The sequence below is a fragment of the Catharus ustulatus genome, chromosome 3, assembly GCF_009819885.2.
Source record: "Catharus ustulatus isolate bCatUst1 chromosome 3, bCatUst1.pri.v2, whole genome shotgun sequence".
NCBI lineage: Eukaryota > Metazoa > Chordata > Aves > Passeriformes > Turdidae > Catharus > Catharus ustulatus.
Window position 1 is genome coordinate 112,791,711 of NC_046223.1, and position 25,461 is coordinate 112,817,171.

The 25,461-nt window shown below is 42.9% G+C and overlaps 1 protein-coding gene across 2 annotated transcripts in view; it reads left to right on the forward strand.

The window, feature by feature from the left end:
* EVA1A (eva-1 homolog A, regulator of programmed cell death) overlaps positions 1-25,461 on the forward strand; it is a 202,705-nt gene that overhangs the window by 73,060 nt on the left and 104,184 nt on the right. For both annotated transcript variants that reach the window (XM_033053701.1, XM_033053702.1), the window contains exon 4: positions 10,622-10,774. In XM_033053701.1, the coding sequence (XP_032909592.1) occupies positions 10,622-10,774 (153 nt within the window). The remainder of the gene's footprint in view (positions 1-10,621; positions 10,775-25,461) is intronic.

Genomic DNA, 25,461 nt, shown 5'->3' on the forward strand with positions numbered 1-25,461 from the left:
AGAAGAGAGCAAAGAAGGACCTAAATGTATTCCTGATGATTGATTTTAGTGCTGGGTGGATTGGTGATTCAGTAGTCATCAACCCTTTCAGAACAGCATTAATCTCCTCCATCAGACAGGTTTATTGGTGGCAAGAGGAGTTCACTGCATTGTTTGCTGCGTTGCTTTTTGGTGGGCCAGGCTTCCCAAAGCAGCAGGATGGAGCTGGGATGTTTAATGGGCACATCCCCCTGGCCCAGCCAGCGAGGCACCAGAAGGAGCCTTTGGCCTCCTGCACTCACCAGCTCCCTCCTGCTTATCTGTGTCACTTCAGAACTGCTCAGGTGCTGCAGGGAGTGGAAATTTATAAGGGCAATAAAACCTCAGGCGGCAAGCGCTGTGGTGATGAAAAGGTGTAAATAAAGGAACGTTGTAAACAACAGAGGACAGATCTATCAGCCCACAATTGGGGCCAGAGAAATGCTAATGCTAATGATTAATATTGTTTTAAGCTGTTGATGCACAGGGATTTTCAGGAGCTGTCAAACAGCCCTATGTCTCTAGCACATTAATCACTGGACTGCCAGGAGGAGGATTAACAGGAACATGTGTCAGCAAATGCAGGGATTGTTGTCAGTTTAATTATAAATATGATTGCAATATTAATACAATATATGAACTAATATAATAAATGGAAATATGATACCACTAATGTAATTATATTATGTTATTTTTATTATAATCATAATTTCCTGCCCCTGCAGTGAAGAAAATTGCTGGATCTTGGAGAGTTAAAAAACAAGACAATAAAATAAAATAAAATCCCATTTTTCTTTCAAACATAATCAGTCAGCCCTGATTGACATAATAAGGAGTCAGTGAAAACCATGGTGTTTCCTATTATGTAGATATAAGGATTCCCTTATCGGGTCTCCAGTATCCAGATGTGAACCACTAAAAAAAAAATTCTGAAATCTGCCTAAATTATATACTGTGACTTTTACAGATCCTCCTTGTCCATTGTCATTGAAGTTTTCCGTGGGGTTGGGAAAAACCCCCCAACAAACCAGGGATAACAATACCCTTTTTAAAGCCATGAATTTTAAGTGAAGGACAAGGAAAGTCTTTCATGCTGGGATAGGTGAGTTAAGAGCAGTGCCAGGAGGAGCTTCCCTGTTCCCCAGGAGATCCAGCCCATCCTTGGGCACTGTGGTGCCTTAATGTGCTGACAGCAGAGGCTGTGTGCTGCCTGATCCTGCAGGTATCAGAAAAGGTTTTGGCTGCTGGCAGGAGCAAAGTGATCTGAGATTAACCAGAACACAAGGAAACCAAGTTGTGAAAAACAGACACCATAAATCTAAATCCCAACACAGTGCTACTGTGGTAGAGGTTTGCAAGCACTGAATGACAGATTTCAAGATTTTCTGGTCTACTGGTGAAGAACTGAGATGAAAAGTGTGTTCCAGAAACCATATTTGTAAAAGCAAACTGAGATGCTGCAGAGGTTGACTTCTGTGGATGTTTGGATCTGTTGTATTGACTCCACAGATGAAACTGTGAGTGTGGGACTCACAGAACAGAGAAGTAAATTTATACAGTGCCTCTGCAGGAGGTCCTATATATGGACTTATTCAAGACTGAAAATATAGACCAATTGTTCTCCTCAAATAAAAAAAAAAGGAGAAAAATGAAAAAGAAAGCAGAAAAGAGTAAATCTTCTCTGGTATTGTCATGGTAATAAACTCTTTCAATTACTGTGCATTTCCTCATTATTTTTCAATATCTGTCCTACACTTGGTTTGCAAATTAGCTGCACATTTTTAAAACAGGTATCTCCTGATATTTTCAGTGTTTTATCCTACTAATGATGTATCAAGCTCTTCTCACACACTGATTTTTCTGACTTCTTCAAAGGCACTGGATGCTGTCACCTATTCATGTCTCTGCAAACTGGGACTTCTAAAGCATCCATGATGAAGTTTGGAAATTTGGTTACTGTATTTCTCCCAGCTACATTTTTTTCTTCTTAGACAAAGCCATTGGGGGAATACTGTGTATTTAATTATTTAGGACAGTAGTGAACTAGCTTTTAATCCACCAGACCTCATTTTTCCATATTCTGTGCTCTAGGCAACCCAGTGGGTTACATGTAAAAATATCAATCAGGTATCCTTTTAATGCTCCTGTGTCAGAATTATTATCACCATTATTTTAACATCTGAAGAAGACTGTTTTAATGATTCAAGACTAAGTTCTCCCTTTCAGCTATTTTTAATAATAACTTTAGCAGCATTACTCCAGATTTATAGAATCACTGGAAGAACAGAACAAAACTGCTGTGAGCAGTGGTGCTAATGAAGTATTTTTCATTATATATATCTTTAAGCTGCTTTTCCTTAGTGCATCACTCCCATCTTTTCATTGGAGTACAAAAATTTTGGCTGTGCTTCCCATGTTGCCTCCTATGGTGCAGCTAGTCCAGATTTAAGTCCATGATAGCTGGCCAAGTTTACAGGTTATTAGTTGGCTGCTTTGCAGGTTGTAAATCTGGTTGACTGGTGGGACAGTGCAACGATTACAACCAGCTTTGGTTGGCTCTCTTCTGAAATTGGCTACCAGTTCTTAAAAAATGTACAGGGACTTCACTGTGTTTGTCATCTCGATGTTTCTGTCAAATTTCACTGAACTTCAGCCAGCAGGTCTTTGGCAGCAGGGCTAACAAATGGTGAGGCAGGGGCTTAGGCAGCAGAGCACCAGTAAGTCACAGCTGCTTCAGAAAATCAGCCCAATTTCATTAATAGAAGAAATGGAAAGAGAATTAAATTTGCTCTGGGCACCCAGGTGTTATTTTTAACTCCCATCTCTTAGTTTAGTGCACATATTTTTATTTTTATTTTTTTTTCCTCCTTAGATAACAATATACTTCTCTTGGTCCAACAGGAAAGTGCAACTAGGTGCATCTGAACTCTACTTTGGAAATGAAATGTAGCAGTTAATTTGCAGCACTGCCAGCCTTTTCACAAGAGAATATAAAAGGACAACTACTTCAGATTAATGAAAGTGACAGTGGGGAGAGGTGCCTTTTAGACACTGCAAATTGGATGGGTGCATCAGGAGTGTAATTTTAAAGGAACCTGACAAGGTCGTTTGCAAAGAACAATCTTCTTACAAGTCTAAAGGGTTTCAGTCCTCCAAAACTTGGCACTCTTGGGTTTTCAGGGTGCTTTTGAAGTTGGCAAGCTGCCTATTTAATATAATTCTGGACTGTCATCTGAATTGTACTTTTCAGAATTTCAGATTATCTCCTGTAGAAGTAAGAGGTGCATGCCAGGCTGCTGAGGGTGGCAAACTTCAGTTCTTAAAAATTAAATGAGACCATCTTCACAAAAATTTTCTCAAGGGGAAATTGAACTGAAATAACGTTAAAAGAAATTTCCATGCTAATGTATGAATTTGTGACACTCTAACTTTTTTTAATGCTCCAAATTAAAGGTAAAATCCTTTTTATATTCCTTTGAAATGAGGCAGGTAGCCCACAGTAAAATGCTTGTGGGGGAGTGATAGTGAGGGCTGTACTCAAGGACTCTGGAGACCTTTGCTGTCCTGGAAAGGTTTCCTCACCCACCCATGCCTAAGGGAATGCTGACTGGATTGATATGGATTTATTCAAATCCTGATATGAACAGAAAGTTCTTATTAGTAGCAGGTTCACATGGATTGGGAGGAAGCTTTGGAACTCAGGATATGAAGTGAATCTCATAAGTTAAATAAGAAGAAAACAGAAAAGAAAGGAGCCATAGAAATGTGAACTGGTTTAAATAGTAGGCTTTTGTAATTGGGAGAAACTTCTGATCTTTTTTGACTTGTCCCCTGATAGGATGAGGGGGAATGGTTTTAAAGCACATATCTAATTTAAATCTATTCTTTAAAGGAGGGCAGGTTCAGATTGGATATTAGGAAAAAATCCTTCGCACTGGGTGTGCCAAGACACTGGCACAGGTTGCCCAGAGAAGCTGCAGCTGATCCACTCCTGGAAGTGTCCAAGGCCAGGCTGGATGGGGCTGTGAGCAGCTTGGGATAGTGGAAGGTGTCCCTGCCCATGGCAGGAGGTTGGAATGGGATGATCTCTAAGGTCCCTTCCAAGCCAAACCATTTTAGGAATTGATGAATCTGTGATTTACATTCAGGGTCTCCAAGGCCAGAAACTGCTTTTATGTTTCAAAGTGCAAAAGAGGATAAAATACTGAAATAATAAACACTTGCTTGAAATGAAAAATAAGTAAATATATAACATAGGAATAGAAGCATGGGAAAAGCTTTGAAGTGGTGCATCAACTAGAAAATACTCTTTAATACATTTGTCTTCTTCTCCACAGGGTGTAGTAGCAGTGAATGCTGTCCAAGGGACTTTTGCTCTCACTGCTTTGAGATGCACTCCCTTATTTTAATTTTGGGATGGACCTGGTTCTACTTAACCCTAACAGTATTCTCAATATATTACAGAAGTTCCTGGAAGTTAGCTGATTGTGGAGAAAAAGAAAATATAAAAACAGGAGTCACAGGTTACTAGGAAGGGTACTGGATGGATACCTCTGAGATGAGCTGTTCACAGGCAGTCCTGTGCACAGCACTCTTATTCAAGGATGCTGCTTAGAGGGGTCTGTCCCAGTGTTTAATAGGTTTCCTGTCTTGGAAACTCATTTTCCTAGTTCCACAGAAGAGATGGAAACAGGTACTCACTATACTCATCTCTCACATGACTAACAGGATTTCTGGAACAACTTGCCCAAGGAAGTTGTGAAGTCTCAATCCTTGCAGGTGTTAAAAACTTGAATGGATATGGCCCTCAGCCACCTGCTGCTCTAGTTGTCTTGGGTCTTTACATGAGGGTTGGCCCAGACATTCTCCAGAGCTGCTTTCTGTCTTTAATGACTCAGTGAATTATGGTCTGGAGTGACTGCATACGCAGTAAAAAGTTCAAATTTCCATAATTAACCCTTACTTGGGCTTCTCTCTTTAGGCTGACACAAAATATTCCCATGTGGTGGCTTTTGCAATGTAAATATTTTGCCTAGTATGTGCTGAAACCACCAAAATCTCACCCCATGCATTATCACCATCTTTATTATTTGGGGATGGCTTCCAGTGTCTGTAAAAGTTTGTTGAACTTTAACTGGTGGTTGAAAGGTTGTGTATTCCACTTGTGCATCTCAGCAGGGCTGTTGGTGGGAGGGTGGCACGAAGCATTGAGGGGCACCCACCATTAGCACAGTTCTTGTGGAGAGAGTGGCTGAGGGGGGAAGAGCTCTCCCTATGCCCTTCTTCCCAGACCAGCACAAGGCAGCACCCATGAATTAAATATGGTCATTTATCAGCTGAAGGGAATTAGGTGATGGTGGAATGGGTGGATATAATGAAGAGTTATGAGTTTCAAGGCAAGAAATGTTCTTTGTTTTGGGTGGCATGAGGAGGAGCATATAACAAAGCTGGGATGAATGTGAGCAAGGCAAAAATTGGGTTAAAGAGAAATTACTGGCTAAGATGGTGTCCAGTATTGTTCTGAAGTGACATCTTGGGACAGTCATGCTAATTTAACAATTATAACCTAGATAAGAAAGTCTTCTATGGGAAATGATCCTGACCTGATAAGGAATTGGGCAGAATCATCTCTGTTTCCTACAAATTCACTTTCTTTTCTTAGATCCTCAGTTCTAAGATATAAATCCTTTAGGATTTTGTGAAGAAAACAGATTTCTCTTTACATGTATTTCCAGCTCTTTGATCTGGGAAATAAAGTCAGCTATTATGCACTGATTAAGGGAAGTATGAATACTTCGATTAGCAAATTTCATAATTTTTTCCACAAGTTCTGTTCAAAAATATCATTTTAGACAAGGTGAACATGTCATTAATTTGTTAGATGGCATTAATACATGTCATCATTTTGTTAGAAGCAAAATCTCTTTAGGAGCTTTTATGCCTCACAGAGATTGAGGCAATTAACATTTAGTTTTGAGCTTCCAAAGCATGATCATTCAGAAAATTCGTGTGAGCTGTAAGTGAAAATGTTCTTAAGATAGTGGATAGATGTAATTACTATTGGTCATACAGGTTAATATTATGGTACACATCCAATAGTTACTAAAGGTCTGCTTATTGACTTTACTGTTTGAGGGAGACCATTTTTCAATTAGAAACATTTCTAATTGTTTTCCTGTAATTGTCCAAGCTAAGTTACAATTGTGTCATATAATGACCTTTAAAAACGTGCCTAGAAAAGCCTGCAGCTGTTCCCTCCTTGGGTTCTCTCTACTGAGTTATATTTAAGCCAGTGTCTCTGAAACCAGGCAGTAATAAAAGGGATATTATCCTTAGCAAATATCTTAATCATGGTAAATCTCTGTTGCCCTACAAATGACTGCATGGGGGATTAGAGTGGAGTAAGCCATTTGCTGAATATCACTGCCACCTTTCCGAGGCCATTTAAGCGTGTTTAATTTTTCAGGGTGAAACATGAAACCCACTAATACAAATGTTTGCATTTGGCCTGAATTATATCCAGACTGTAACAGTTAGAGCAGGCTTAGGACCAGATTGTGAGTGATTGTAGGAGGCCAGTTCTGCTTGAGAGAGTGAGAGAGAAAAATGCATTTTTGTTCCCAGCTCTCTTATGTCACTCACACTGCACCGCTTCTTTTCAATATTTATGTAAGGCTATCATGGGCTGAAGTACCAGTAACTATATGGATGATGCTTAGCTCTGTATTTTTTAAATATCAATTGCATTCCCTACTGTCATCCAGTGCCTGGGAGCTGTGAGTGTCTGGCAGGGGCTCATTCTGGCTAAAATGGAGGTGACAATGCTATGAAGTACAAAATAATTTCAGGGACTTGTGTCCTCCCTAGAATCACTTTTTATCTGTTTATGCAGATTTCCATCAGGTTGCCCAGAAACACTGAGACTCCCTGTTTTCCAGTGGTCAAGCTTAAGCAAACCTTTTGGGACACTGAAGTACTACTGTGCATCTCATGCTTTCTTTATTCCTTTCTTTTAACAGAGCAGTGTCTTCTCTCTGTGCCTGCCCAGGCAGCTGCAGCCCGAGCCAGTTTGGACTCAGCCAGAGCCTTGGGATCTGGCAGCTCCAGGAGGTGTTTCCTGGGGCAGAATTCAGTGACTGGGAGGTGACACCTGTGTCAGGTGGCACAGCCCTCTCACTCCACACTGCAGTGTGCCAGGAGCACATCACCCATGAGCTGCCCTTGTTCCCAAGGAATGTGCACTTGGGTTCACCTCCTCAGCCTGATTTCTTGAGCTTTCCATCAGGCAGCTTTCCCCATCAGCCCTGAACATGACTTCCCAGAGTGGCTGTGGGGGTAAGAACTGTGAGTGTGAGAGGCAGTGTTTTGTTGTTCATAGGATCACAGAATCACAGAACAGTTTGGGGTGGAAAGGACTTTAAAGACCATCTCATGCTAACCTGCAGTGTCCCAGGTTGCTCACAGCCCTACCCAACCTGGCTTTGAGCACTTCCAGGGATGGGGCAGGCACAGCTTATCAGTTCTAGCCCCTCCCTACCCTCATAGTAATGAAATTCTTCCTAACATCCAATGTAAACCTGCCTTCCTCCAGCTTAAGGCCATTGCCCCTTGTCCTTTCACTACATGTCCTTGTGAAAAGTCCCTCTCCAGCTCCCTTGTAGCCCCTTTAGGAACTGGAGCAAGTTGTTGATTGTCTCATGGCTGCTGGACTGATCTTCAGCAAAGGTGCAGATGTCTGTCCAGCCCAGTGTTTACTGTGCTTCATGCAATATTCTCCGTGATTAAATCCCAGGCAAGTTTCCAAATGACAAGCCCTGGCTCTGAATGGTCAGCAGAATTTCATAAATGTCCTAAGGATCTTAAATGAGATCATAGGATGTATAGTTAAGCAGTTATACTTGTTAATTGGGAGATGTAGTAATAATAACCAAATTGAAAGAGGAAATCGAGTTAGTGCCTGTAAGAAATGAGACATTCACAGTGGACCCTCTCATTAGAGACTTCAAAATTATTCTTCTTCTAAACTTAATCACCTATTTCATATTTCAACCACTTCAGCCAAGTGTATTCTTTTCTGTGACTGTGGGTTAACATAAATTATGTGTAACTTGTCCTATTGGAGAGTTTGGTCTTTGTGCTTTTAGGTTGAATCATGTTTTTTCCCTAAGGAAAAAGTAAATTCTGTTAAGTGGATAAAGTTTTACCACACCCTGTTAAGTTTTCTATTATATAGGCAGGTTAAAGCTTTGATTTAATTTCCCTCACAGAAGAAACAAAATTCCTATGGCAGTTTGTCTTTCAGATGCTTTCATGGTGATTGTGGATGAAATACCTACACAGATAAAATTGACATAGAATAATAGAATTATTTGGGTTAGAAAAGCCCCCTAAAATCATCAAGTCCCACAATTAACCTGACATGATCAAGTCCATTGAGGCTTCACAGTGTATGAGGTTTCTCTCTCTTTACTTACTCTGAAGGTGCAAAGAGCTTCTATTTCTGATTCCAGCCACTGTTTCATACACTCAGTGCTTGTGGGATTATCCCTACAGCTGCTGCTGAGGGATGTCTGCTCTTTGCACAGACTCTCCCATGAAAGAGTGAGACCTTAATTTTGTCTTCATCTAGGGAGGTGGATCAGAGGGTGTTTTCACATTCACTAAATATTTTAGAGGTTTGAAAGTTTCTCTGCAGCAGGATAAAAACTAGAAATGTTCAGAGATTTTTGTAAAAAGGTGCAGAGTGTGAAGGAAAATGATGTACTGGAACAGGGTCCAAGGTTAAGCTTCTCAGCTGGACTGAAGGTTTTGATCAGGCTTTTCACATTGCAGTTGATGCTCTCATCACCAGGTAATTGGCTATTTTGAGGAGGCTATTTTTTGGCTTCAAGTAGGAATTTCCAAGAGCATGAAAAGTAATATTATTCTCAATTTTTTTCTTTTTTTTTTAAATGATCATGCCCATTTTGGTATAATACTTGTTTTCTCCATGCAGTTTCTTCTGATAAAATCTAATCTAAGGTAGAAATTAGCCCTTCTTTGAACATGGATTAAACCAATAACCTCCTGAGAAGTCTTCCTTCCTAAATTCTTCTGGGATTCAGCTTGGAAAGATCACCTTCAATCTCTAATAAGGAAAAATGATTATTGAACCTAGAGTTACAATAGTAAAAACTGTCACATTAAGTGCTGAATGCCATGATCTAAAGACTTAAGTGTTAATTTATAAAGTAATTATTAGCTAGTGTTCTCAATTACTGAGTAGTTTTATGCATATGGAGTTTGCATAAGTTCTCACATATATATATATATTATAGATATATATAGGTACATATGTGTGTGTGTGTGTGTGAGGTATTAGACACAGAGAACCATGTAAGGGAAGGACAAAAATCATGTCTGTGCCAGTAGGTGACACAGGGCCAGGGGCAGCCCCAGGCACTGGATGGTGCTCATGTGCTCTGTGGCACCACTTTGACCTGGTACAAATAGAGGCATTCAAGAGGAAATGACTGATCATGCTTGGGATTTAACCATGGGTCACAAGCCTTCCCATTTAGCAATCAGGATGCTGTTGTGGCTACATTTCAAATGGTAAATAGCATAAGGAAGTGGAAGGTCACTCTACAGAGGCTCTGGAGGTTGAGGTTATGTTCCTGACTGTGCCCTGAGTGTCTACAGACATGCCACTTCAGTTTTTTTAGTCTCTTTATGCCACTTCTATTTTCTTAGTCTCTTTCTTTCACACGTGTAAATGCCTTGCTGTAAAAACTCAGCTTTTCAAAACTGTTTTTGTTTTCTGTGGTGTGTTGGCAGGCACACTTGGGAAGGGCCTATTCTAGTAGGTAGGGACCTCTAGAGGTTCCCATAATCCAAATAATAATGGTAAAGACAAGGGAATGACATGTGATTTCTTATTAAATGACTGTCCAGTCTCCTTGAGAGATGTAAACTGAGTGAATGTTCTGTGTGTACCAGCTTTACAAGAGCAAGAGTGCCTATTTCAAGAAGGATTTGGGGACAAGCTTCTGCCTATCTGTGTTTGCAACAGGCAGGAGCAGCTTCCATAATTATCAAATTCAGTATAACTTCTATTGGATCTGCCATGGAAGAACTGCTGTGGAAAAAAAAGCCATGGAACATGATTATGTTTGCATTCAAGCTGCTGTGATACTGAATAAATGCCTGGTACATAAAGGGCTGCTTCATGGATGAGATAGGTTCCTAAAGATGGGCTTTTACCTTCCCTTGCCTTATTACCATGTAAAAAACACTCAAATGCCTCCTCACTTATCTGTCTGCAAAATGAAATTATAGTCTATTTAACAGAGCTGATGTGCTGGGTTAAAATACATTGATTAAATGTGTTGATAATGCCACAGAGGGAATGTGTAATGGGAGAGATCAGTGCTCCTGTGCAAATGCAGTGCTAAGGCTGGGGTTGTGCTAAGGCTGGGGCTGTGCTGGGAGCTGAGGTGCACACCTGGTCCCAGAATTGCTGCTGCCTCTGCTGAGCTCACCCCATGGGGAAGTGAGAGGGTCCTGTCCTGCTGGGAGCTCACCTTTGGATCAGCTGAGTAATTAAGTGTTTGTTTGCTTCCAGATGAATACAAGAGTAAAGTAGCCTGTGAAGATGACAAGCTGAGGCTGAGCTGTAAGAAGAGCATGGTGATAGCCATTTACTCTGCTATCTTTGGGAGGACACAAGGAGGCAGCCTGGAGTGCCCATACCAAAACCTAGGGATGCCCATGATTGGTAAGCAGGGGAATGGCTGATGTGGGCAGGGTGATTTCATTTATTGTTATCACAGCAGAGCTGGCACAGATCCTGGTCAGAAAAGCAGGACTGGGACATGCAACCTGCCATGGTGGTGCTCCTGATGTGTGGTACCTTGTCAGCCAGCAGTGAGCTTCAGCATGGGCACCAAACTGAGGTGCAGATTCATGTTCTAGCTCCACAGGCTTTTCACAGATTCATCTGATTATGTTATTGATGGTCCTTGAATTTCTTGTACAATTTTCTGTCTTCATGGTGTTTCATTCCACTGAGCCTCTGCCTGTAATATGGAGGAGCAGATTATCTGGGAATGTCATGTACCATCTGCAGCCACTGAAGCCTTGACATTACATTTAAACTTTTACTGAAGTTAAAGCAAGGGAGCACATTAAAACAGCAAGTTGTTAAGTTTCATCATGTTACAGTTGGCTTTCAGTACCTTCAGGTGTAGTAATTTCACGATTATAAGCCACACCATTTTGACTAAAATTTTGGTCTGAACCTGGAAGTGTGGCTTATAATCAGGTGCAGCTTATATATGGACAAAGAACGAGAAGTTGCTGTTTTAGTTTGGAGGACAGGTGTCTGCTGAGAAAGGCAGGAGCTTCTCTTTGAAATGGAGAATGTAAACCCCCTCCCTCCAAATTATTATAGTTTTGAAATCAAGGGGCTTTCAGGCAAAGATATGGGAATTAGGAATAACAGTTCTTTACTAGGGAAATTAAAATAGAAATACAGTACTACAAAGAAACAAACTCCAAACCCTGACACAGTCAGAGTACAACCTGACACCCGTCAGGCAGGGTGTTGGCAGCAGTCCCATTCCATGGTGGCTGCATCCTCCTGCAGTGACAGATGTGGCTCAGTTGGAGCAGTGCTCCTGTACAAGGTGCAGTTTCCCTCCGGAGCTCCAGTGGTGATGTGGAGAAATCCGGTTTTCCTCTGGAGTCCAGTGGAGAAAGGGGCTCCCTCAGTGTCCCAAAACCTCTGTTTTTATCTTGGTAAGAAATGTTGGGCTCTTTCCCCTGGCTGGAGCAACTCCCAATGGGATGCAGTAATTTTATCAGTGCCACAGTGGGACTCAATGGCCATGAGCAGAAAATGACTGGCTGGAGGAAGGATGGGTTGTGAAAAGATAAAGAACAATGCCCTGCCTGGTTTCAATGGATGGCCCATTAGCAGAATATCTCCTGCAGAGATAAGGATCACTGCCCCACCCTCAACAGATGGTGATAGAATAGATACCTTTTATCACACTCTGTATTGTAACCCAAGACAGTTGCCAACACCTGGATGTGTGGCTTATAATCGTGAAATTACTGTAATTTTCTTTACTCTCAGACTATCAGGGTCTCTTACAGTCATGAGTTAAAGATAAATAATTGAAAAACATTCACTGGAACTGTCTGTTCTTGAGCTGATGTGAAATGACTTTGAACATTTTAGGCTGTGGCAGAGAAAGCAACAGTCACAGTACAAAATCCTGTGCTCAGCATTCGTCATAATTCTCTGCAGAGCTGAGAGGGAATTTTCCCAAAGGAATTGCCCCCAGAGAGGGAAAGGCTTCAGAGGAGACTGTACAGGAATCCTTGATCTGGTGCTACTGCCTGTGCTGGGATCTGTTCAGCTGTATCCAAGCATCTTTGGCTTCACAGCTGCTGATCCAGTGCCCTTAAGGAGTTAAATGGAAGCACATCAAGTGAGCATTTGGAAATGTGATACTCAGATGCTGGGTGTCAGTAGAAACCCACAGGTGGAATGAGGCCAGTCAGGTTATTTGTGCAGTGTGGGCAGTGTCTCACTTCTGTAGCTGTGCAAATCTGAGCACTGGCAGCACAGCTGAGCTGTGCAGGGTCTGCTGAGGTGACCAGTGCTCCTGGATGTGCTCCTGCAGTCCCCCAGTTGCCAGGCAGCAGAAGCCAAAAGAGATGTGTGTGGCAGGTTAGCCTGGACCTCTTGGGTGGTGTTTGGGATGGGCTGAGTCTGTGCACTGTGGTGGTTGGGCTGCTGGGTGAGGACTTGCCAAGGCAGTGAAACAGGATGGGTTTCTGGAGCAGACCTGAGCACCCCACTGCACTGTCCTTGCTGGGAAAGCAGGACCAGGCACTTGCAGTTACAAAGCACCAGCACAGGGACCTGCTCTCCAATGTCAGCATGAAAAAAAACTCTGTGTGAAGCCACAAAGGGTAAAATTTTACTGTTCTTTGCCCAGCTGCAAAGTCATGAAACTTGTACTGGCTGAGAGAAGGGTGTGTGGGACCAGAAAATGGGACAGGAGGCACAAACAGACAAACAGGTAGAACAAGGAGTGGGGTCTGACAGCAGGGCTGCACGTGCCATAGGATCTCAGCGCCTGTATGACCTGCTGTTCTCAAACTGGCCTTGTCAGCTCTACAAATTGGGATGTTTGCCCAAGGAAATGAGGTGTCAGATCCTAGAGTGCAGCACACAGTCTGCTGCTGGGATGAGGCAGAGCCTTCCTCAAGTGTCAGCTCCTAAATGAAGCTACTTATGTGAGCAGGCTCAGTACAAGACAGTGTAATCCCAGCTCAGGGGTGGGAATGCTGAGGAAACTTTACACTACAATCTAGCTCAAGGTTTTAAGCTGCGAACTGATGCTAAAAATGTCTGAGTTGTTGGACAGGAGCAAATATCCACATGTTTGGAATTGCTGGGATCTCAAGTATCTTAAGTCAGTCAGTTTGGTTCTCCTGAGGTGCTTTGGGAGCTGGGGTGTGCTGCCTGCATAAGAAAGGGAGGGTGGGAAGGGTGTCTGGAACATCTGCTGGCTGCATGCCCTGCAGGGCTGGGGAGACTGAGGAACTCTCCATGGAGCAGTGACTTCCCCAGGCTTTCCCAGCCCTTTGGGCACAGAGTGTGTAGGGTGAAAGACAGACTATTGCATGATGAAATCCTGAGAGAATTGTGGGGGCGGGGGGTGAGCTCGACTAGAAGAAAATTGGGGGTGAGCAGTTGGTCATGGCCAGTTCACCATGCTCCAGCCCTTAAATCCCACTCATGTTTGGGAGTGGTTGTTCAGGTTTTTTTCAGCTACAGCTCACTGATCCCCTTGGCACGAGGCAGTCTCTGCTTATCACAGCCTTCCCTTCATCTGCCTGTGTGAGCTGACCCAGTGGGGCAGAGCTGCAGTGCTGCAGGAATGGGAGGTGAGTTGTGTCTATAGTGCTATTCTTGGCCCCACAGGAGAGGCTGGTGTAGGATCCCCCCCAACCCAAATCATCAAAAAGCACTGTGCTTCCCCGTGGCACCCTGCAAGCCTCCCACTCCTGTCTCCATTACAGCAGTGACAAGAGCAGGTTGTGGTCCCAGCTGCCACGAGTGATGGTGGGAGCAGCGCCCAGGCTCCCCAGCCTGCTCAGAAACTGCTCTTCTCATGGTCTGCCTAGCCCAGCAGGCAGCTCTGCTCCTTCAGCAGCAGGTGGAAACATCACAATTTATAAATCAAAGCTTCTGCCTGCTGGAGAACATTTCCCTGCACGTTTCCACAGCCCTGCAATGTGGGGAGGGCTGCTCCCTTTGATCCCAGACATTCACAACAAGCTGATCTTACAAACACGACCGTATGAGTCAGACTCTGCAGCAACATCCAGTTCCTGTAAGGCAGAACCCAGCTATGTTCTGTACATGGGAGATTTATTCTGTTTTAATTTCGTGGGACTCATGATTTGTGTAAAGTCTGAGCCTTGGCAAAGGGCATTTTGCTGGGAAGTAGGCCCTGCACGAGTTCGCAGTGACTATTTATGTCCACACAGCCTGAGCTACTTGATGAGTGAAGAAATCATGCTTGCCCCAAAAACAGTGAAGATTCTTTTCTTTCTCTCCTGATGAAAATAGTTCAGAAAATTTGATTCAATTTTTAATTTCTGTGGTCAAAATGCACATTTGGATTTAATTTAAAAATATACAGCTTCTACAGGTGAAGCTTTCTAAGATGGGCAGAAGAGGTGGCCTAATAGAGCATTGCATATGTAAGGCAAACCAATTCAATTTGTGTCGTTTCTGCCTTGAAAAACAAGACCTTGTACTCCTGTAGAAGTGTTGAGGAGATGAAATCCACTAATAGTGAATTTCCTGGATTCTACATTAGATGTTCAGCTGGTTTCTGAGGTATCCTGGTGTTGCAGTCCTTTTAACCCAGCTATTGCTGTGCTGCTTTTAGGTGATGAAGATCCTCAAGTCACCCTTCATATGCCATGCCATGCCATGCCATGCCATGCCATGCCAGACACACGCTTTCTCTTTTTATAATGTCTATGTGAATGTGCTTAGCATCTGTGAAGAGAAAGTTATGGTGGAGAACTCCATCCTATTGCTGTCATGTTAAAATGAAAATCTGTCAGGATCCTCTTTTAACTGGAAACATGCTGAAACATGTCTCTGACCGTAATGGGAAACCCCTGCAAACAGCTGGAGCCCTCCCCAAATGCCTTGGGAACTCTGAAAAGCTCCTAAAAGAATTTGACCTTATTTGTAACTCTCTTAATAAAGCCTCCACTTTGCTGCCAGCATGTGCAGAGAGCATACACAGAGCATGGGGAGGTCTCTGGGGAAAGGGCTATTTACAAGCAATGAACCATTAATATCCCTCAGCCAAGTGAGCCCTTTGCCCCCTTTTCCTGCTGTTTACAGCTGCCTCTGCCTGCATCTCCAAGTGGCTTGTTTACTCCAAGAGAAGTAATTTTAAAAATGGCCTTTTTCTACATCTGAGTGCAAGGTAGTGATCTAATTAGGAGGCTGAGGAGGAAGATCGTGGATGTAAAATGATTACTCTTTTTATTGCTTAGTGGAGCAATATCTTTGGTCATATTCAGGACACCTGACTTGTTCATATTATTCATTTTTACAGTAGCTCCTCCCTGAACCACAGAGTGAGATGGATGTGTTCAGCTGACCTCTAACACAGGATCCAGGACTCCTTCTCAAGGACCCTGTCTTTCTCCATCACATATACAAAAAGCCCAAAGCAATTTAATTGCTCATCCTGGGTAGAAGGAATCTGGGCTTGGTTTTGGAGTCGGTTCAAGATCGTGGGAACCCTGGCTCCTCAGCCTTGCTCTGGGTCCTGGGGTGTGGATTAAGCTGAGAACTCTGCTGAGACTGAAATGTCCTTGTCACTTAACATACAAGTTGTCTCCTGTGCCTCTGTAAAGGGGGAAAATGAATGTGTTTACAAAGCCCTGAGGAAACTCAGCTGGTCAGTGGCACTCCTGGGATCTGATAAGGGAAGAGCAGAGGAAGGAGTTCAGCAAATGAGCCCATGCTTTAGGTGCTCATTCCCTGGCATTTTTCATTCTAATGCAGTGACAGAAGGTGATCCAACCCAATTTGTTTTGATTTCTCCCTCTTAATGCAGATGTATATAAGATTTAAAGCAGAGTCCTCGTATAAATATTTATTACATCATATAAATAATGGGCCCTTCTAGTTTGTTTATCTGTGACTAGATCTAGCATGTGAATGAATATGAAATGCATGCAGTAAAAAATCCATTTTATTCCAGGGTACATCTTCCTGCCAGCACAAGGGCTGGCTTTAAGAAGCTGCTGCCCCTCCAGCTGTGCATTTCTGGCTCTCTTCTGCTTCACCCTCTATGACTATTTTCCATCCTGTTTCCATCAGGACAAGGTTGTGCTCTAATCTTAGTCTTAAGTCAAATGCTTGAAAATAAAAAGGCCCCTAAAATGTGGAGCTGTACCAATGAGGAGTAGGAACCTCTGGCACTGATGGGGGAAGCAGAGGGTGGCTGGGACTGCAGGAAGGGTTGGGATATGCACAGACATCTGTGCCATGAAGCACAGCTGTCCTTCAGCAGATCCAAGTGCCTGCAAGACTCTGGTGCTCCATCCTGGTTTCCTGTCTGCCCTTTAAAGCAGCTGCAGTGCTGGGTCTGTGGGATGAGCAGCAGCTGGGGGGTCAGACCTGTCATTCCTCTCTGCAGAGCACACCAGGCTTCCAAAGCACCCCTCCTGTAGGTGTGACTCTGTATGCTTCATTTCCATTCAGGGCAGAAACTACTTTATTATGTGTATAGCTCATGATTAAGAACATGTTTTTAGAGGCCAATCTGTTTGTATGCAATAAAACCCATAAATATCCAAATCTGAAGGCTAAATACATATCAGTTGCTGTTTAATTCACATATCATACCTTATTAAATTTAAATTGAACTGCAGTTCCCATTTAGAATGCTGAGTTAAAGGGGGACAAAGCCTGCTTTCAGAAAGTTGTTCTTCAATTTTAGATACTTTATGTGTTTCACTTTTTGTCTCAAAACACCAGGAGGTAATTAAAATCACTTTACAGCTGTTTCTAGAAAACTCCAACAATTGTTAGATTCCATAGACCCTTAAAAATTATTTATATGAAATAGTTTTTATATGCACACAATAGCTATTTTAAAAATAATTTAAAAGCCCATTCAAATGTGAGTCTGGACAAGATCTTTCTCTAAACCAAGGTTCAAGTTGGTTTTGAAATGCTGTTTATAGTGGAGTGGAGTATGACCCCATGCAGTGATTTTAATTAAAAATTCTGAAACTAGTAATTTAAATAGCACTAGCAGTCTCTGTGATGCTATTGGTATGAAGTAAAGTGAGTACAGTAATTTCACGATTATAAGCCGCACCTGATTATAAGCCGCAGCTGTCTTGGGTTACAATACAGAGTGTGATAAAAGGTATCTGTTCTATCACCATCTCTTGAGGGTGGGGGCAGTGATCCTTATCTCAACGGCAGATATTCTGCTAATGGGCCATCCATTGAAACCAGGCAGGGCATTGTTCTTTATCTTTTCACAACCCATCCTTCCTCCAGCCAGTCATTTTCTGCTCATGGCCATTGAGTCCCACTGTGGCACTGATAAAATTACTGCATCCCATTGGGAGTTGCTCCAGCCAGGGGGAAGAGCCCAACATTTCTTACCAAGATAAAAACAGAGGTTTTGGGACACTAAGGGAGCCCCTTTCTCCACTGGACTCCAGAGGAAAACCAGATTTCTCCACATCACCACTGGAGCTCCGGAGGGAAACTGCACCTTGTACAGGAGCACTGCTCCAACTGAGCCACATCTGTCACTGCAGGAGGATGCAGCCACCATGGGATGGGACTGCTGCCAACACCCTGCCTGACGGGGTGTCAGGTTGTACTCTGACTTTGTCAGGGTTTGGAGTTTGTTTCTTTGTAGTGCTGTATTTCTATTTTAATTTCCCTAGTAAAGAACTGTTATTCCTAATTCCCATATCTTTGCCTGAGAGCCCCTTGATTTCAAAATTACAATAATTTGAAGGGAAGGGGTTTACATTTTCCATTTCAAAGAGAAGCTCCTGCCTTTCTCAGCAGACACCTGTCCTCCAAACTAAATCAGCAACTTTTCATTCTTTGTCCGTATAAAAGCCGCACCTGATTATAAGCCGCACTTCGGGTTCAGACCAAAATTTTAGTCAAAATGGTGCGCCTTATATTCCTGAAATTACTGTATTTGTATCAGTAATATCAACTTCTTTAGTGGCTGATCTTACAAAAGATGCCTATTGCCCAACTATTAGTTAAAAGCAACCCCAAAGTACAATCCTAACAATAAAAAGGCAAAGTTTAAGAGATTTAAATGTGTAGCATCTCAGCTTGTTTCCGTGGAGTTGTTTTGAATGAAAACCAGTATAACTTGCTCAAAACTGACAAAGTTCCCCTTAAAGTAATTCAGATGTCACTCAAGAATATTGCAAAATTGCCACGATGAGAGCCTGAGAAACAAAGGTAAGGTGAAACCTGTGAGTTTGCAGGCACTCCATGCTTCATTTTAGGAACCAAGGGCAAGAAATGACTTGCAGGCTGTGTCAGCTGGGTAATCTCTCTAGAAAATGGGCCAGTCCTGCAGCTTGTGAAGTTCAGACCTTGCTTCAGCCTCAGTCTAGACACTTGTTGAGTATCCCCACGTTCATGTAATGAATAGGAAGGAGAAAGGAACTCAAGGACTTTGCAGAGAACTAGATACATTGAAAGCGCCATCTCTATATTTTACTGAGTGATGCCAAAGCTGTTACCTTTTCTTGGATGCCTTACAGCCCACGATCCACTCTGCTGCAAATTAAATTATAAAATGTCACTGTCAGTGCCACACCAAATCTTCTTTGTTCTCTGAGACTTCTTGGAGCCATGTTTGAAGCTGTCCCTGGATTCTCACTTCAGCCCCCAAACCTGAGAAATGTTATTAATTTTCTCAGTTTTCCACACTCTGAGTCAGTCCCTGCAAAACTGGAGCTCATATATTTCGTGGGAGCTCTGGTTCCACATATAAGGGTGAGAAGATGATTTAAGTTCACATTAATAAACCAAGTGTTTCTAAATGTGACTATAGGATCTGTAATTAAACCTGTAATTGATTCTTCAGTTGCAGTCTCTACATGTGATTGGTTTCTTTTAAGATAATTTTCTCTTTTCTGGCCTACTGCTGAAGTTTCCAAAGTTTTATGAACTGTGTGGTGGCTAATTTTTCTCTCTCTTTCTGTAAAACATGCTTTTTTAATGTAAAGCCTTCTCTGCACAGCTTTCTAATGTTTGGATATAGATTTCCTTTGTAGCCAGTTGTTTTCAGTGACATTGTGCAAGACATATGTTCTATATACAGCTGTATCAACGTGAAATTCTCTGCTGCTGTTAGTTACATGATGTTGACCATTAATCATTTTACAAATACCAGCAGGGAACTTCACCTTTTAATTGTTTTGCGTTCCTGCTCCTGAGCTTCTTCTGCATATAAATACACTTCTGCTTCTGTACCTTTTTTTGTTTAAGGGCAATCTTTGGTTTCTATTGGCTGAACTTCACATTTGTTGGTCTTAAGGATACTTAATTTATTTGTAGTTTGGTTTTCTCCCTCTTGTCTTGTGTATCTAGTCCCAACTCACTTCTTTTATCCCTTACTGGGGCTTGTGTGCCATGGCAGGGAAGAGAAATCCAGTGTATTTCAGTTACCCCCAACTGAAACAGTGACAACTTTACACTGACAAAGAAATTACCTCAGGCTGCTAAATGAGAGAGGAAGTGGACAAAATCCATCTTTACTAAAAGTCTTCTGCACTGGCTTTTAAAGAGAACATCAAACTTAATGGGCATGGGCTAAGTAGAAAATGCCTGGGGTTTGATGTGCTGCACAGAGTGCAGACTGACTCACTGACTCTGGCAAGACATCCTTCACAGGCTGCTGGATAATTTTGGCTGGAGCTGAGGCTTAGGCACCTGCAGCAGCTGCCCCTGCATGAAGGAGCTGATGTTTGTATCAACCACAGCTAATGGAACATCTTTAAAATACGTGAGAAACTGCCTCAAACCAGGGGAGCTTCCTTCCCTCCTGCTTGTGATAGAGGTTATTTTTCAGATTGAGGCAGTCACTCCTAGGTAAAACACGAAGGAATTTAGGCAGTTGCTCACCTGAAAGGTTGGAGTTTGTTCCTGCTTGTGTCCTTTCTGCCATTCCATTGAAATTTGCTCTTCTTTTGGCAGACAAGTGGATAACCACAGCACTGATTCAGACATCTGTCAGCTTTCTTTGCAGGAACTGCATTTCCCTCCTCTTAGTTAATTGACTCCTTCCATCTTTCATTCTGTCTTCTTGCATTCATAGCTCCCAGCAAGTAACTTTTCCTCTTTTGTTCTTGAGCAGAAAATCAGGCTGCTTATTTTAGAGAAAAATCCTGTCCTCTGCTTGGGAGGAGTGTCCTCCTCAAGCTGTTAATTGTTTATAAATTACTTCCCTTAGGGGAAAACTCATCTTAAGTTGATCCTTTCACCTGCTCCTCGAAAGACAGCAAGGAAAGCTAGGGTTCTGCTGATGGTTTAATTTTGAGATTTGGGGCTGCTCCTGATGCCTTTACACTGAGCCAAAGCATCCCACAGAATCTGTCTCTTGATCAGGTACCACCAGTTCTGTCCCAGTTCCTAAACACTTTGGATATACTACTGGAAATAGTATTTCAGGCAGTGATCCCCTGTCTGAAGTCTTTAATTGTGGCCAATCATTTGGTCCTTTTGACACCTCAAGGTCTTATATTTTCTTGGCTGAAAATTAGAATGAGTGGCCCATTTTTCTTGAAAATTCAAGGACTCAGAGAGTCTGACTCTTCCTCTTATGAGCAGGTGGAGTTTTTTCTCAGGCTCCAGTTTTCTTTCTTTTTAAAGTGCATGCATGTTAATATTGGGTCGAGCTGCATGTCTGCCTCTCCAGATCCATGGACAGCCTGTGGAAAACTCCTACCTGGCAGCTTCACAGCATGGTAACATATTCACCTGAGCAGCTGTGTGTGGTCCTGCTTGCTCTGGACAGCCTGTCTCATCTGGGCAGGAACCACCCTTGCAAGTTCAGCGTGGCTGTGCCAGGTGAGTCTGATCACCAGCAGATAAACAGATGTTCTTGAACATCTGCAGTATGCCCAACTTCACTGTGGGATTCATCACCCCTCTCAAAACTTGGGGTTTAAATCTGTTTGTGGATCCATTTGTGAGGGCTGGTGCCTTGGAAGAGGCTTTAATCTCCACCAGAGCATCTAAGAGTTACCAAAATGCAAAAATTAAAGAGTTTGGAATCATTCCTTCAAACCCAGATAGGTTTTGCAATCAAAAAGAGCAATGCATGGCTTGGATTTCAGATTTGGATGTGTCACCCTTACTGGAGAAAAACAGCACTGAGTAACCAAAATTAAGGATATGATTAATAGGCATTGGCTCCAGTTTCTTTTTTTTTTTTTTTTTTTGTTTTTCACCAGGAAGAGGTAATAAAGAAATAGTCATGCTGGGAAGCAGCCTTAGACTGACTAAAATCCATTCATTGTGGTGAGCTTGATGATATGGACATTACATCACCGAGACCAATTCCAGTTGGAAAGCCAACACAGTCTGCAAGCTGCAGCTGGTAAAATCCTCCATCGTGGCTCTGTTGCCCTGGTTTGGGTTTTTACCCTGACAGAGGCTGAGCTGATGGAGATCAAGGAGTCCTATCATACCAAATGCAACTGGTGAGGTGAATTACCCACTGAGGACTCAGAATGAGGGTTATGAAATCCTGGCCAGTGGTCTGCCTTTGTGAAGTGATCCTGGGAAAGGAAATTCACCTTCCACCAGGAGCAAGGCTGGAGGGATGTGCAACTTGTAGAAAGTGGAGCCAGAGGTAAAGAGAATAAAGTGAACTGATCCCACTCCCCCACAGCCCAACTTTAGCTGAAAATACTATTTTTAAAAAGCACAGATGATACCCTTAAACGCTTTCACATGTGAAAGTTTCACCATAGCCAGGATTTGTATGTGCTCTCTGGCAGTGTACTGAAGCAATCCAAGGCTAATGAAAGCCAAGGGTAACTCTGACCCAACCTCTGCACGAGGGCTCTCTATCATCTATGAGCTCTTAAAGCAGTTTTTTATTGCTGTATCATGGGATTTGAGCTTTGTGGGCTTTCAGGGGTTCTCGGCAGGGGCCTGGCTTGCTTAGCAGTGCTTACCTCACCTCAGACTCAGTGATATGGTGCTGGCATTTGTGAGCATCCTTCCCACATCTCTGACACATGGGGTCACTTGTTTGTTACTGGTGCCAGGGTGGTATCTTGTAAAACATTTGGAATTTGCATTTAGCAAGCAAAGAAGCAGAAGAAGAAAGGAGATCACAGAATATAAAATAATTAAGGTTGGAAAAGACCTCTAAGATCATTTAGTCCAACTGTAATTTTGCCCTAAATGAGCATGACATCTGGTACAATAAGTGCCATGTCTAGTCTCCCACTTCTGAAGACCTGGAAAAAAATGAATTTGGCCACAACCCAACTCTGCTGCACCACATTGCTGGGCTTGGCTTCCCTGCATCTCTTTGGCAGGATAACTGCATGATTTATGGATAAAACCCCTCTGTTTTCTTGCCACTCTGAGGATGGGCCCCTGGAGGTGAAGACTTCTGACCTGGAATCACCTTCTGAAGAGGTACTAATATAATTAGAGCTCTCACTTCAATGAGCTCCCCAAGGACTTATTTACATTTGGAAGTTAAATTACCTGTGTGCACTTCATAATATCCAACAGGATTGAATTCAGTGCTTTTATAAGTGTTTTTATAAAACCTGAGACACAGGGGTAAAAGAAAATACCATGTTGTCCCTTCTAGACATGGTGGTGACTGATTTATGAAGGTACTGTAGTCTCATCTATCACTCAGCCACCTCTCAGATGTACTATTGACATCAGTGCTCGTTAGTGAGGGAGTAAAGATGCTTGAATATGACATTTTGGCACCCAGCTAAACAAACTTCTTATCAGAAACCCTTTGAAGTGTGTAAGGAAGATGGTCCCATTTGGAGGTTTTGATTGCTGCTCTTGCATTTTCCAGTCCAGTGTGTTATGTGGAGGATGAACATGTTGACAGACCAAGAAATCCAAGATGGGAGACAAAGTTATTTTCAGTGTTGGTGTAGTCCTCCCTCAAAATACTGCAGGCTGCTTGCCCTGGCCTTTATGGGAATGTACAAAGCACTTTTGCTTCAAAATTGTGTGGAGGCAAAATTCCCTGCAGTGAGCAAAAGGAAGTCTTTGAAGTGAACACTTGGTCAGAATTTGTGCCTAGACCCATTTCTTTTTATTCAGGGCTAGAAAAATATGGCTGTTTCCAAAAACATGGCTCAGGTCTTACCAGGGGCAAAATGAGAAGAGTATTTGGATTTACCATGTGGCAGAATGTTATTGTCAGTAGAGTTTAGCTGGATCTTGTAACATGGATACCTCAGATGACTTTCTGCCACTCCTGCATTCTCCAGATTCTGGTGTTCACTAAGGTCTGGAGGTCAGGGAAAACAGTAAGACGTGCCCAAGTTGTGACTGTTTGCAGCAAGAGGCAAAAAATGGAGCACAACAAGAAACCTCCACTGTGGTATATTGAAGTCAGCCTGGCAGCCACTTAAAAGCAGTCAGAGATTGCTTGAAGTCTTCAACAGTGACCTGAGGCTGGGTTTGTAGGAGGTACCAAATTGGGCAGGACGTTTGTAACAGCTTAACTAGGACACTGAAGTGTCCAGTTTGGGATTCTCCAGGTACAGAGAGATGCTGGAAAACCTGGAGCAAGTCCAGTGAAGCTCCAGGAAGCTGGTCAGGGGCCTGGAGCACACAGCATGTGGGGCAATACTGAGGGACACAGGGTTTCAGCTTCCTGATGAGAAAGCTCTGGGTGGGATCTTATTTCTGTTTTTTACTAAGGAATAACTGGTTCAATAGAAATGCACAGAAGGAAAGAGCAGATGAACACCAAAAGCAATGAACACGAGTTGCAGCAATAGAAACCTGATTACATACAAGGAAAAAATTCTTCACCTGGAGAGGGGCTTAGCCCAGGATCAAGTGTCCAAGGAGTTTGGGAAATATTTCTCTGTAGAGATTTTCAAACCTTGCTTGGGCGAATTCCTGAGCAATCTGATGTAACATCAAAGCTGGCTGTTCTTTGGGCAGGAGGTTAGAGTGGATAGGCTCTAGATATTGCTTTCAGCTAAATGATGGGATGGTTAATGTGCTGCAGTCCCAGCAGGCGATGTTTCCCCCTGGATATAGCTTTTCATCCTATGATTTGCAAAAACTCCATGCAAAAGAGGCTTTTACAATCTTGATGCCCTACTTTCACCTGTAATGGAAACATAGAGAGCTCCTTCTACTCTTCTGCTCATTTTGGCTGGTGCAGGTTGAGCTGGAGCAGCCTGGCACTTGGAGAGTTGAGGACTTCACTATGGGTACCTGTGACTGTGTTGGCCTGGTCTGTGCCCAAATAATTTGGGTGTCTGGGGTTACATGTACACTGGTAATTGAGTAGAGTCAAGGGCACAGGTACTGGAAATAGATCTGTACTGGGAAAATGTAGCATGGTCCATAGCAGGTTGTCTTGGTTCAGATAACTCTCCTAGGCAGTCCAGAAGATCATAGAATTCTGAGTTGGAAGGGTCCTTAAAGATCATCTTGTTCCAATCCCCCTACCATGGGCAGGAGCACCACCCACTAGACCAGATTGCTCAAAGCCCCAAGGATACAGTGGGAGCCTTCTGCAAATTGACTATTAGGGCTAGCCCTGTTATATCTTAGGCTGTTATGCTAGTTGACAAAGTCATTCTAAGGTACTGGGTATCACTTAAACAAAGGGGGTAAAGGTGTGTCCATAATTTAGCCCCCTTTGGTTTCTTGGTGCAGATGCTGCTGCTAAAGTCAGTTTGGGTGGAGACCTGGACTGCTAGAACTGCATGGGAGGATGGAGGCCAACAGTACCAGGACATGACAAGTGATGGCTAGAAAAACTGTCAGTGTGTGAGGGTATATGACAAATACAACTCCTAGAAGCATTTTCAGTGTGATGAATCTATAGCTTTGGCACCTGAAGAGTCAATTCAATCTGTTTAGGTGGAGAGCAGTCTGTAGTTTGTTAGTGCATACATATTCCTGAAGGTGGAATGTCCCAAAGGCTGCCTGGATGATGCTGGATGCAAAAGCCTTGTTGTGCCTCTCACAGGACCAGCAATTCCCCAGACTCTCATGGGTACAGTATGCTCCTGTGCCTGGGGGCAAGGCCTCTAAGCAGACAGCTGTGGGATGTTCTCTGTTTTGTGTGAGAACAATAACAAATGAAAAGAATGGCACCCTCC